The following is a 12,499-nucleotide window of genomic DNA, read 5'->3' as shown; positions in this document are numbered from 1 at the left end:
ACAGCTCATTTAGATGTCTGTCATCCCGAACCCTTCGTTTCTCAGGTCTCCATCTCTCCTGGGAAACCACTTGTGATCGATAAAAAAATTTCAAAAGTGGAGCTGGCAGTGGTTTCTGACCTCGCCTCGTACCGTTGTTTAAGGGAGCAAGGCTAACAGCTTACAGGCTTGATGGTGCTGGTCATCCAACTGCTTCATATCGTATTAGTTTCGTGCTTAGTTAGAACTTGGTCCGAAACGGAAGGGTGCAGTTATGCTGTACGACTTGGGTATGCGCATGAACCTGGGTTAAAACGATTAGTTGATGCAAAATTTCCACCCGTTGCTGTGTGCCTCGGGGGACCGGAATGCCGGCGTAGCAAGGTCACGGTCGGCCTTCGGTAGATTTCATATACGGTTTCAGAACTGTGCGAACATACGATCCACATTTACATGCACACCAGTGATTGATCATCCCGTGCATTTTTGACAATCAATGTGTATCGACTCATCTGCGCCCCGCACATTCACTACGATCATTAGCAAAGGAATAGCTAATTACTCTGGCCAAATATTTCAGCAACATACAAGCACACTTGGACAGAAGTATGTGACAAATGCGGATCCCTATAACCCAAAGCCTCTCTCTCTCTCTCTCTCTCTCTCTCTCTCTCTATATATATATATATCCGTCAACAACTGATATGCACATGGAGACTATTTGGATATGCTTGCGAGGATCTGAAGAGCTATGTGGCTGCTACGTCCCTGTTCAACTGAAGGCTTTTGGCTTTCACGGCAAGCTAAACAACATACAATTTCAAGTTGTGGTCCTGGGGAAGCAGTAGACAAGGAATGCACCTGGTGCTAGCATAATCATTACTAGGTGTTCAGTCCACCGAAAAACCACACGGAATAGAAACCAACGGTAAGAAGCCATTGATACAGTAAAACCGCTAAATCTTGCGACGCCTCTATTATCCAAGAAGGGGGATTGCACCAACTGCACTTGCACTGCTACTACCTTACATCAACCTGCTAAGTTACATGTTACACATCTTGCGTTTTGTGCTAATCTGGAGACGTGGAGAAAAACTAATTGCGGCAAATGCCCGCAATTTCATGGCTTTCCTCAAATTTCGTTGAGTTCATTCGCTCAAAAATAATAAATCTATCAATGGAAGTCGAGTTTATCATCCTGGTGGGATTTTATCCATTTTAGGATTTTTCATCCTAGAAGTAGTGTTGAACTTAAAATATAGCAATATAGCAAAATGGAAAACCTTTATCAAGACAAGCCGGATAATAAGAATTTTTGAGGATGTCGGTTCTACCATCGTTTATTTTGAGCTATTAAAACCCACTTGGATACATTTTTGTGACTGCTCAGTTGACAATTTCCGTCCTTCTGAAACAAATAGTCTGAGCGCCATCTTGTTCAAAACGACACAGAATGTTATCAGATTGTCCGCCTGATGCTCCACAAGGATATCGATTAGGATATGAGTCGCGAAATTTGTACAATACGGGTTCAAGTAGAAAACGTTGGCGCAAGGTCATGGGCCGGCAGTTTTCAGCAACCTTAAGAGTAGCATTGCTTCGAGAAACTGTACTGCGATATCTGGAATAGCGCATCAACTAAAACATGTGGTTACATTTGTGCAACACATTCAGTTGAAGAATATCATAAACGAGGGATTCAAATGAGTCTCCCGTCTAAACCAAACTAATGTGCAAACGAGTCTATTTGGAAAAGACGATGATCCACCTGAAATACAAATCCCGTTCGTCTGACAAGAATTTCAAGGGAGAGATTCTGATTCGTTTGATAAATCCTAACGGACACATCGAGAATGCAGCAATGTACGCTTTCAAAACATCCAACACTGTCTCCTCCAAGATAGCTACCAATCTGATCTCGCGAACTTTACCGTCTGATGGATTGAGAAGATACGTAACCTCAAATTCGGCCCCACTGCTTCACTGAACTGAGATTCGTTTTTCGTAGACGGAGTGACCAAATTGGCGAGCTTGTTTCCAAAACGCTGGACAATTCAAACTTTTTTCACCAAGTCTCACTTTTCAGGGAAGTTTAGAAGACCACTGTCCCCGCTTTGATGCTGATGTTCACCAGGGATCCACGGATGCATCGATTTGCCCTTTTAACGCAGCAGCGATTCAGAAGTGAGCCTCATCTCGTCTCAGATCGCGCAATCGACTGACACTTGTTCGTTGGGGTTTTCATGCTTCGGGTCTGTTGACCGCTTGTGTAGCCACTGTACGCATACGTACACGTGTACGTGAAAAAAACAGCGTGCAGGCCGGAAGGGGCAATATGGCTACGTGTACTTTGGTCAAAATGCAGGTTTCGCGAACAGATCCCAATTTTCCAAGGTATGACGTACCCGGAAGTTTTTCTTAAGCTAACTCGGCGTTCCTGATTGGCTTGTGACGAGGAGACGTAATGCTCCAAAACGTCACAAAGGCCACGGCCATCAGGAGGTGACGCAGTCTTGTTTCCTGGACTAATCAGTATATCGAAACTTGTACGATCATAACTACTGGAAGGGTCTCGTAGCCTAAGGTCTTAGGGATCTGAGCCGGTTTATTTGCTGTGATGTTCGGGTCAATCTGACTCGCTTTTGGGCTCAAAATCTCCGAATGTGCATTAAGTACCCTCAGTAGATGGAAGAAGCGAGTCGAGGAAAAGCAAGCGGTGTTGATGATCTAAGCGTACGTATAAAAATGCATTTGGTGAGGCATCGGACCAAATGCATCCCAGGCAGAGAAGTTCATGCCCATCGCATTTCCAGTTTCATTCTTCTACTACTTCTTCTATTACAGCCGGTGTAGAATTCCGAAACTTAGAACAACCCGGTCACTGATAAGAAAGTAAACAGAAAACATTAAAGGTAGTAATTTCGGCTACTGATAAGTAGTACGTCTAGTGGCGGTTAGTTGCACGGACGATGACTAATACTGGACTGTATATATTAGCTCTGCGGTGAACGAAATTTTGCATTCAGTCGAATGGAATTCAGTACCACAGCACCAAAAAAGGTACTTACCTGATTTCTGTACATCGAATTGCAGCAATAAGCCCAACTCATTGCCTGTACTTCTTAGTGACAGCGTTCCAACAGAACTTGTACAATATGTCAACTACAAAAGGAAGCGTCCTAAAAGCACAACTATACGTATGGTCTAGATAGATTCGAGTGGGACTGCTTGCAAGTATAAGCAATGCAGACAGTTTCGTAACGCGTACTATCACATCAGAAATGACGCACAACCCATGCATGTCTACAGCATCGTCGCACCAAAAATTCAAAGTTGGTAGGCCAACCGAACAAAAAGGCAACGATTGTCCGGTAATACGTTTATCTAGTAGTATGTAGGCAGTTACAGTCAAACCGGAGCAAACACGACATAGCAGTTATCCAGCTCGTCACGTTCCGCACCAGTAGCTGTCCCACTCCAGTTTATTTTGATGAATCCAACTGAGTCTGCAGCATTATATCCACGGTTCCCAACCTTCAATCCACAGTCACATGGTCCGCCAGGTCGCTCCATTGAAATCCGGAGAGTCAAGAGAGAGGGTTCGGCAAAACAGACACAACAGAAGTCACATGAGTGTTAGGTGCTGATTCGGGGATATCTTGAAAGCTATCCACAACGGATGCTGAGTCGAAGACTACGGTCAAGCAAGCGGCGCAAGTTGGATCACAGGCACGGCCACGTCCAGCGAATCAAATTCATACAACATACCGTGGCCGCACACTGCACGGAACACCGGATAACCCTGACACACCCCCGAAGTGGGGTACACAGCCGGAACCACCTGCACTAGATCCTATATCAACATGGTCACTGCACCACGGACAGACCAAAAGCGATAGTAGTTCCCCGAACTATCACAAGTCAAAACGAAGCAGCGGTCGGACGCACAACGCTCTTAAGGGGGGGGCGTCTGTAGACCGGCCGTACTAAAGGACTGAATATTACATCGATTGGACGGTTATGTCACGTGCAGGCTACGGAGTGGCAAAAGCATGCCCTGACTGACCAAACCGTCAACCAATCTGGATAAAACGTCCACGTCTTGATGCTTTTCCTCCTCACTAAGTTCTAGCGTGAGCTTGAGGTGATAACTCTATAAATACCGTTGTAATGATTTTCCCTTGTGTCCGTAAAGGACTCAATCGAGGTGCCGTGTTTCTGATACACGGTGTGGGTAGAATCGGATATCAAGGGCCGATATATGGATTGCAACAGCATTCTCAGACAACAGGATGTAATGTTAACTACGCTGTTATGAGACATATTGAAGTAATAAGTAGCAATTAGGCTGTGTAGTAGAAATGAGAACCTGCTTACTTTCGACTCACACGTCCATTTTTGAGATGTTTTTACTGAATTCCTCGAAACTGTGTAAGCTATCGGCGACAACCAATTAGAATAAGATCGGAATGTACCACTATGACTTTTTCATGTAGAGAGGTAAGTGTCACACTTTGGTTTTATTCCGGTGAATGGTGAAGATATTTAACGACATTTGTCTCCTAAAATGAAAAAATAACGAGAAAAAACAGGGCATTGGACAGTAAAAATCTTGTGCCAAAAATCCGTTTGTTAGGATACCAAGGTGAAGTATGCGAGGATAATGACTTTCCTTCCAGTCAAACTGTCCCTAAACACCACGAAAGGTAGCAATACTCGAACATCCTCCAACACTGAAATCGGACACCGAATGGATCCGATAAAGGTATTGATATCTCACTAGGAAATAGAGTGAGAGTTCGGAGGTAAGTCGGAGCATGCTTTCATTCTCTAACGGGTAGCGATTTCGACCTGTTAGTTGGCGAGGGGATTTTTGGCCCCAGCTATAGAATAGACAAATCCTTAGGAATACTGCGGCCAGGAATTCACATTGGAAAGTGGTCGTAGGCCATTTCCACGTCCGTGATGGCCGCAATAAATGAAAAGTGGAGGAACCTGGTGACCAAGTTTACTTTCACAGAAGGCTCTGTGGCTTTTTTGGATGAGTTTGATATATAAGAGTTAGTGCCACGCTCCCTATCTTTATCCATACCTGACATCACAGACCCAACACGTAAGGGACCGACATGACGATGTTGCGCAACCGGTAGCACTGTTGTATCTATTCACTCAATCTACGGTTCTGTTTTCAGTTTTCCGTACCCACCGTTACCCTCCCTCCTACAGTCACCGTTACTGCAACCCAAGGCACCGTTCACGATTACATGGTTTACGGTTGCCAAGGTGAACTGAACTTAATCATCGAATCTGTAGTACACTAAATTCGACTTCTTGTATACTGTGGTCACAGAAGACAATAACATCTAGTACAGCCATCTGAATACCCATTTGGTTTTGACGAGAAATCATATGAATATCCCGTTTATATTGTTCTTCAACTAAATGTGCTGTACCAGGCAGCTTCACGTTTCAGCTGTATCGCAAGTATCGCAATAAATTGTGTAGACGTAGTGCACTACTCATAAGGTGGCTGAAAACTCCTTGAGGCACTTTGCAAACTGTCAAGCATCGACAAACAGGTGTGACGTTATTTACAGAGCAAATGGTACAAAACATAAATTAACCCAAGGGTTTCCGAGACACCCAAAGCGTTGGCATCTCGTGTACAATGAGCCGAGGAGTAATAAGTATGTGGGAAAGCTTGTTGGTGAGAAAAACCTCCACAGGAACAAATTTCCGTATGACACCCAGTTTGCCATCAGTGTTCAAGTTTCCTGCCTCGAAATGTTCTACTTGGACGTAGAAAAAGTGCTTGGCCATGTTCTGCCCTTTCACTTTCGCGTAAAGCCACGAGGTGACCAACCCGAAGGGTGGGGTTCCAGGAGGGGCGTAAGTTACGAGAGCATCTTGTTCACTGCTCTCCAACTGTAATATCTTTTCATTCCAAATTGTGACAAGGCGCGCTGATTCATCGCAGTCATGGACGACTAGCCTTAGTGGTTTTAGCCGAGCAAGGTTATCATTGCATGTAGTATATTGAGAACGATTGATGGGTAAAAAGCTGAATTCGACACTCCATGAGATTTTTCGCTTCTTGTCGTCTGTCACCACACGGCTCCGATTAGTGGATGAACGCGAAAGGAGCGGAGAAGCTAACCGAAGAGCAATACCATTTTCGGATGCGAATTTCATAAGGTCCTTTCTCCTCCGGATTTCCGACTTGTTCTTCACGGATAACTGGCAAAGAGAACAATCATGTGAGACTAATAGGAAGCGGACCGTAAATTATGAATCATTCACCAAAAGGAAGCATGAAGTTTATTTAAGATCCTTCATTACTTAGACTTTCGGCGCTTTCGAGGCTAACCTGCAAATGATGAGGAGATAATTGACTTAAACTGCATGCTCCTCTGTGACGGTGACCTTTAGTGCACAACGTACCGTGCAATGAGAAGACTCCTAGCTAAGGGAAACTGAGGATTAATCGCGACACTGAAATAGGCACTGGGCTTTCTCTATGATGGCCACTAAGCAACAGTTTAACTGGGATAATAACATTGTAAACACTCGCGACTGTATTAAACAACAAATACATAGCAAGAAAACGGACATACAAATTCATGCGATAGGTCGATTTTTGGGATTATAACGGACAAAGTACACGGAGATAAAATGAGACAAATGAACGATGGTAGTCACAGCGTTTCACTTAGCCGTTTAGAGCGCAAAGACCCGATATATATGGCGTAGGACATTGAAGGATACCAACAAGGGGTTATTCAAAGTGCTAAGTCTGTGAGAATCCCAACTCTACCACTATCCTTAATAACGATACGAACATACCCTTGGCAAGTAGCATTTGCCGTACAATACAATGATGTGTGCAGTAAGACACGACTTCCGGTGGACTTACGGAAAGGGTGCAACCCCATGTATGATTCGAACTACCCAACCGATCAACCGGTGCACGTGTTGACTAATTTTCGGTTGACAAAGGCAAGTAAACGAGTCATAATCTTTCATGTACCCTAAGGAACATTACAAATTCACTTCTCGAATCACGTCTTGCTACATCATCCTGAAATAACAGACAAAGACAGACTTTACCGTCGGATCCCTTTGAAAAATGCAGGTAGAAAGAGTGAACGTTAAAATTTCAGAGTGCAATTGGTGGTTCACTCAAACGACCGGATCTTTAATGCGCTTGTTTATATAGGGATTAGAGAAAAGCGATAATCGGGTCCACAGGCTTGGGGTGGCGAGTCGGATGAGGCTCCTATCGACTTTACGGTGGTACTTCCGAGGGCGATAACGACCAACCAAACGGAAATAATTAATACACCAAAGAACCGGTTCCATCACAGCTGTGATTTTGACAATAGGTCATAAAGACGCCGGTCGAGTTGTCTTTGCTGAACAGTAAATACCTACGTAGAACAACAGCCTCCCGAAGAATCTCCTTCAAACTAAAATAGTGTTTGCCAGAGGGTACACTTAAAATTGAAACTGACGAACTATAAGGGAAGGATTTACTGCTCGATGGTTCAGATAACCACTGGACAGCTGGATTAGAGTAAGCAGATGAAACACTTTTTTCCAAACTGCATGTCTGGAGCGTCAGGTTAATGACCATTTACATGTCAAGAGGGAACGGATAAGACAAACAAGCCCATTTCGACGAATGAGTTGTGAGGTGCTAGTACCCTCGACGTACCCGGCTTACCTAAAACGTACCATGTTGTGCAACGACCCTGAGGTTAGAGTTACGTTTAGCTTGGGGGTTTAAACCAGGTCAGAAGAGGGCATAACCCTTACAGTTGGTTGCACAAGAAATGACTAACGCCGACCCCCAAGAAGTACGGCTACCAAACAGTATGCGGTTCTCCTGCCCAAGCCGTTAAGCTGGGATATCGGCCTGACACCCACCAAGCAAGCTACAGTGAATTTCCCCTATACTTTATCCCGTGATTTTAAGATCTCTCAGTATCTGATTCGTAAGCCTACTATTTTTATCCTGGTTTACCACATATGCACCGTATTTAGCTTTCCGTTAGAAGTGACCTAGTGCATCCCATTGGAACACCTTCTCTGACCGAAAACGAGCTAAAACATTCGTCTTCAGAGGAGGATTCCTCTTGATTTGCTTCACCATCACTACGGAGGGGGATGCTCGTCGGAGCTAACTGCTACCATCCCTCAATTTTGGTTTTCGAACCGAGCAGTCCACCTGTTCAATTCCGGCTATCCCCGTCGGATTTCGATCCTCATTTCAGAATTTAACAGTTGGCCTCTTTCTTCTTCCTCTTCTTCTTCTACTACTACTACTTTAGAACAATAATTGTGGGGACTTCCCAACAATTCCCGCGTCTCGTAACTTTTACAACTGGTAGCTCCTAAAACGCCGTGTTACCTCGCAACTCTTCAGTCAACCAAGAGGTTTATCCTCCTATGGTTTGCTGCTTTGCGGAGGGCCTCTGATCATCAGCTTTACAACTCGCCATAATCCACTGCCGCATGTACTGAAACTTCAGGAATAATTTAAAGACCCGGGTTCCGGGTACCAATGACAACGCATATGAAAATGGGCAACAAATAACAACTGTCGGTTTGTTTCTAAATTTTCTTTGTTGTTGCTGCTCGAGATGTTCGCGTGAACTGACCAACATCCGATTTCGAGGTAGTTCATCCGGTGCTTCCATTAGTTTAACCGTGATTCGGAAAAAACCCACTAAGATTGAGAGTCGTGTTGAAGAGATAACTTTCTCGAACTATATACGGTGTGGAGGTCAAACAATATTACTGACAGATTGAAACTCGAAAAATGTACCCAACTGAAGACTACCAGACAGTCCGAAACGGGTAGTCGGATGGCGACGAATTGGGACTAAGCTTCTCATAATAAAAAAATCGTTCAGCTGTAGCACCATTACGGTAGCTGCAATGCCACCCGAAAGTTGCACGAGGGCTGGGATATTACTAGATTGCCCAAGTTTAGACAGGGGGAGCCGAAAGACAGAGGCCAAGTTCGAGCAACGGGCTTTGCGGTCAGTAAATTCGCGCCTTAATCACTTGGTCCACCTCATTCCCAGCTTCTCATATTGCTTATAATAAAAACAAACAAAATGACGAGTGTGTCCAAGTCATTGGATTTGTCGGTATGGAAGCTGACTCACGCCATCCTATTACTGTACAGAGCACAGTAATAGGTTGAATTAAAACTTACGATAATCGGCAGATAGTCAAGCGGTCACGCTGGTTAACTGGGTAGTGCCAGGTCATCAGTTCCACTGGCGTATACGGATCTCCGTTTGACCAATTCGATACAAGCACACAAAACAACCATGTCTAGGGGATGGTAAATGGCAGGATTCGCACTTGAAGGCCTTCGAAATATTGCAAAGGCGTGCGAAAGACGTTTCATAATGCTAAATTTAGTCGAGTTAATAAGCGCTCAAACGCCACGTGCACGACATATGTTCGTTCAACTTTAACAATCAGGTTGAAGTGTTAAATCACTTGGAAAAGCCACTTGAGTTCAGGTATCAGCCAAACACTGGACCCAATGCAAGTGTTTACAGCTGAATGATTATGGGTTAGTCGTAACACCAGTCGTCCTCCCGAAATGCTCGAAAAGTGACCGCTTAAGATGACTCGTGAGTGACTCTCCCTTATCTGACAAACAGCTTGTCACTAGACGGTACAAATCGGAGCCAATTCGACTCACTTAAAACTAACCCCATATTTTGCAGTACACTCGATCCCAAAGGCATAAGATCGGTGGAAAATTCAGTCAATGAATCCACCAGACACAACGGATAGTTCATATAGTGCATCCGACGGTGAATTCATTTACCAATGAAATAAAAGAGTACTTTTTGCGGCCATGGTGTTAGACTCACTGAGCAGAAGTAGAAAATAATTTAGGCGTGTATGGACGCTGGATGTGAACCTACCTTGGCCAAATGCTTTTCCCGAAATTCATTGTTCCTGTCAATCTCCTCCAAAAGTTTGTAATCTTGCTGAAACGCGAAAGCACCGTATTCTTGTCGACTGCATAGTACCACTGCATCTCGCACACCAGAGCATCCAAATTTCTGTTTATGTTCGAGACAACACGTCAGGGAACATGTTTTGTAATTACAGCGGGGGCATCTATACTTGTGTGGATTATTCGCACAATTCTGGCAAGTCAGTGCCAATTCACGAACCACTTCAGTGTTCGCCTAAAATAGGAAGGTCAACATATGGGAAATTAACGCGGTTTTTATTGAGTGTTATTTCTACTCGTATTCCCCCGACGACCATCTGGATTCATTATGACATGTATGAGAACCGCACTCAGGTATCTACGTGCAAACGACCACCAATGATGTCATTGCAGTAGTGTCGGATCAGGGAGGAACGGGAACGCACTCTTGAGCCGGATGTGACCCAAATCGTCGATTGCTTCTACTTAAGGGTTAACCTGCACGCATGCGTATGGCCTCACGTGCGCAATCTGAGACCTTTCCACCACGGCTGGCAAAAGCCAATGGGATAATTACTCTAGCTGCCGCTGCAAAATTGCGTTGGGTGCACTCAGACAGGGAGAGGATCCACAATTTTGAGACCGGACACTTGTTAAAAAGTCGTTAAAGGAGATAAACATGCAAACGAGCGATCAAACACTCAGGGTCTTTATTCTTCGATGCATTCGAAGTTTTTACGTGCAATGGGGAATTTCGGAAAACAAAGGGGCAATAGGGTACAGTAAATCCCCATTTCTTTCAAAAACACCAGAGACTGCCCTTCTGTCAGGAAGAAACGACCATACCATCGTATGATGATTTTCGTGCCTCCGTGACCCATTGAGCTATACAGAATGGTGCCCGTACGACATTCACATAGCCTCTTATACCAGGTTAGTCAGTGCTTTGAAGTCTATCCGAAACAGTCCCCTGATCTTCCAGATTCGGGATTGAAACATGTGGCGACGGTAGTCAAAAACCTGAAGACGGCTAACATCATCCGTCAGCAGATGCCACGTCTTACACCCGTACAATAACACAGCGGTTACTGTAGCCTGGTACACGTGACCCTTAGGGTCTAGTGATGTCTTTTTGACGCCACAAGTGACGCAAATTAGCAAACGTGATTCCAGCCATTTACATCCTTGCATTGACTTCACCGGACAGTTCCGTCAGTGCTAATACAACTACCGAGGTATGTGAAATTTTCCGCAACTCCCAGTGATTCTCCTTGCATCCTAATAGACATGTTCGCAGACTGCACGTTCTGAAGCGTAGCTTTGCACTTTGAAGGTACAAGGTGCATGCCAAAAGACGGTATGGTGATAGTCAGTCTATTCAACAGAGCCTGTGCTTCACTTTGGTCTTCAAAGATGAGGACGATGTCATCTGCGTACTCCAAATCGACAATACTCACACCAGCAACAATTTGAAAACCGGGGCTTTGAAAACTGTCCAGTGTTCGCCTCATTATTTCATCAATGACGAAGTTGAACAAGATTGGAGAAAGTGGACATCCTTGTCTGATACCACTTTTTGTAGGGAATCTTTTGGGGAGCTCATCATATACTCTCACCCGCCCAGAAGTATGTGAATATAGGGATCGGATTATGTTTACAAACTTCTGGAGCATACCCTGTTGAGCAAGTGTAGTTAACAGCACTGATCGATCAACAGAATCAAACGCACCCTTGAAGTCAAAGAATACCAGGATTGTGGGCTGTCCGAACATGTGGCGTTGCTCTAACACCTGAGGAAGTGTCAAGTTGTGGTCAACACAGCCTCTACCCGGTCGAAATCCCGGGTTCTCACGTGTCAAGGCATCGCGTACCACCACAAGACGGTGAAGAATCAGTGACACCAGAAGCCTTGTCACAACATGCGTCGAACTAACACCTCTGTGGTTACTACATTCACTGCGAGTGCCCTTTTTAAAAGTGGGCACTACTATCGATTCACCCCAGCTGTCTGGGACAGCCCCTTTCTTCCATTTAGACCCAAACAGGCCGGACAGTCACTGGATGAAGAGTCCACCACCATCCTTGAAAAAAGTAAGCGGAAGGTCGCCAGGGCCAGAGCACGATGACACTTGAGTAGGGAAATACAATCCGACACTTTTGAGGCTGAAGGTGGCTCCATATTCACGGGCGACCATTCTGTTGGAGACCAGGATTCTGGACTGGAGATAGCAGGTGGCCAGCTGAACTGCTGCTCGAAGTACCGTGCCCAGTGGTTCAAACGTTATGTATTGCTGCATATCAGTAAGCCATGTTGTATTTCGCTGACAAGAGGCTTCCGAGGACAAGTCGAACGAATGAAGTGGAACAGCTTAAGGACGTTTCCAGCATTCTTTGCGCCTCCTATTTCTTCGGTCTTTCGAGTCCACCAAGCTTCTCGGTCTGCAAGGATACTCAGTCCCACCTGACTTGGATGATGCACCAGGTGGAATTGTGACTACGGCCGGGAGGGATCTGTCGCCGGATCTCCGGCAAAGACACGGTCCTATCAGAGAC

The 12,499-nt window shown here is 44.9% G+C and overlaps 1 protein-coding gene across 1 annotated transcript; it reads right to left on the bottom strand.

Annotated features, from left to right (window-relative positions):
• Positions 1-5,398: 5,398 nt before the first annotated feature.
• Positions 5,399-10,202, bottom strand: T265_15066 (hypothetical protein; the record flags this gene model as incomplete). Its single annotated transcript, XM_009176439.1, has 2 exons — positions 5,399-6,216; positions 9,933-10,202. Coding segments are annotated over 2 exons (888 nt in total), but the record flags the coding sequence as incomplete, so codon positions are not given.
• Positions 10,203-12,499: the final 2,297 nt, after the last annotated feature.

Source organism: Opisthorchis viverrini (assembly GCF_000715545.1).
Source record: "Opisthorchis viverrini unplaced genomic scaffold opera_v5_338, whole genome shotgun sequence".
In the NCBI taxonomy this organism is placed as follows: Eukaryota; Metazoa; Platyhelminthes; class Trematoda; order Opisthorchiida; family Opisthorchiidae; genus Opisthorchis; species Opisthorchis viverrini.
The sequence above is the reverse complement of the archived record's forward strand: the minus strand, read 5'-3'. Positions and strand labels throughout refer to the sequence as shown.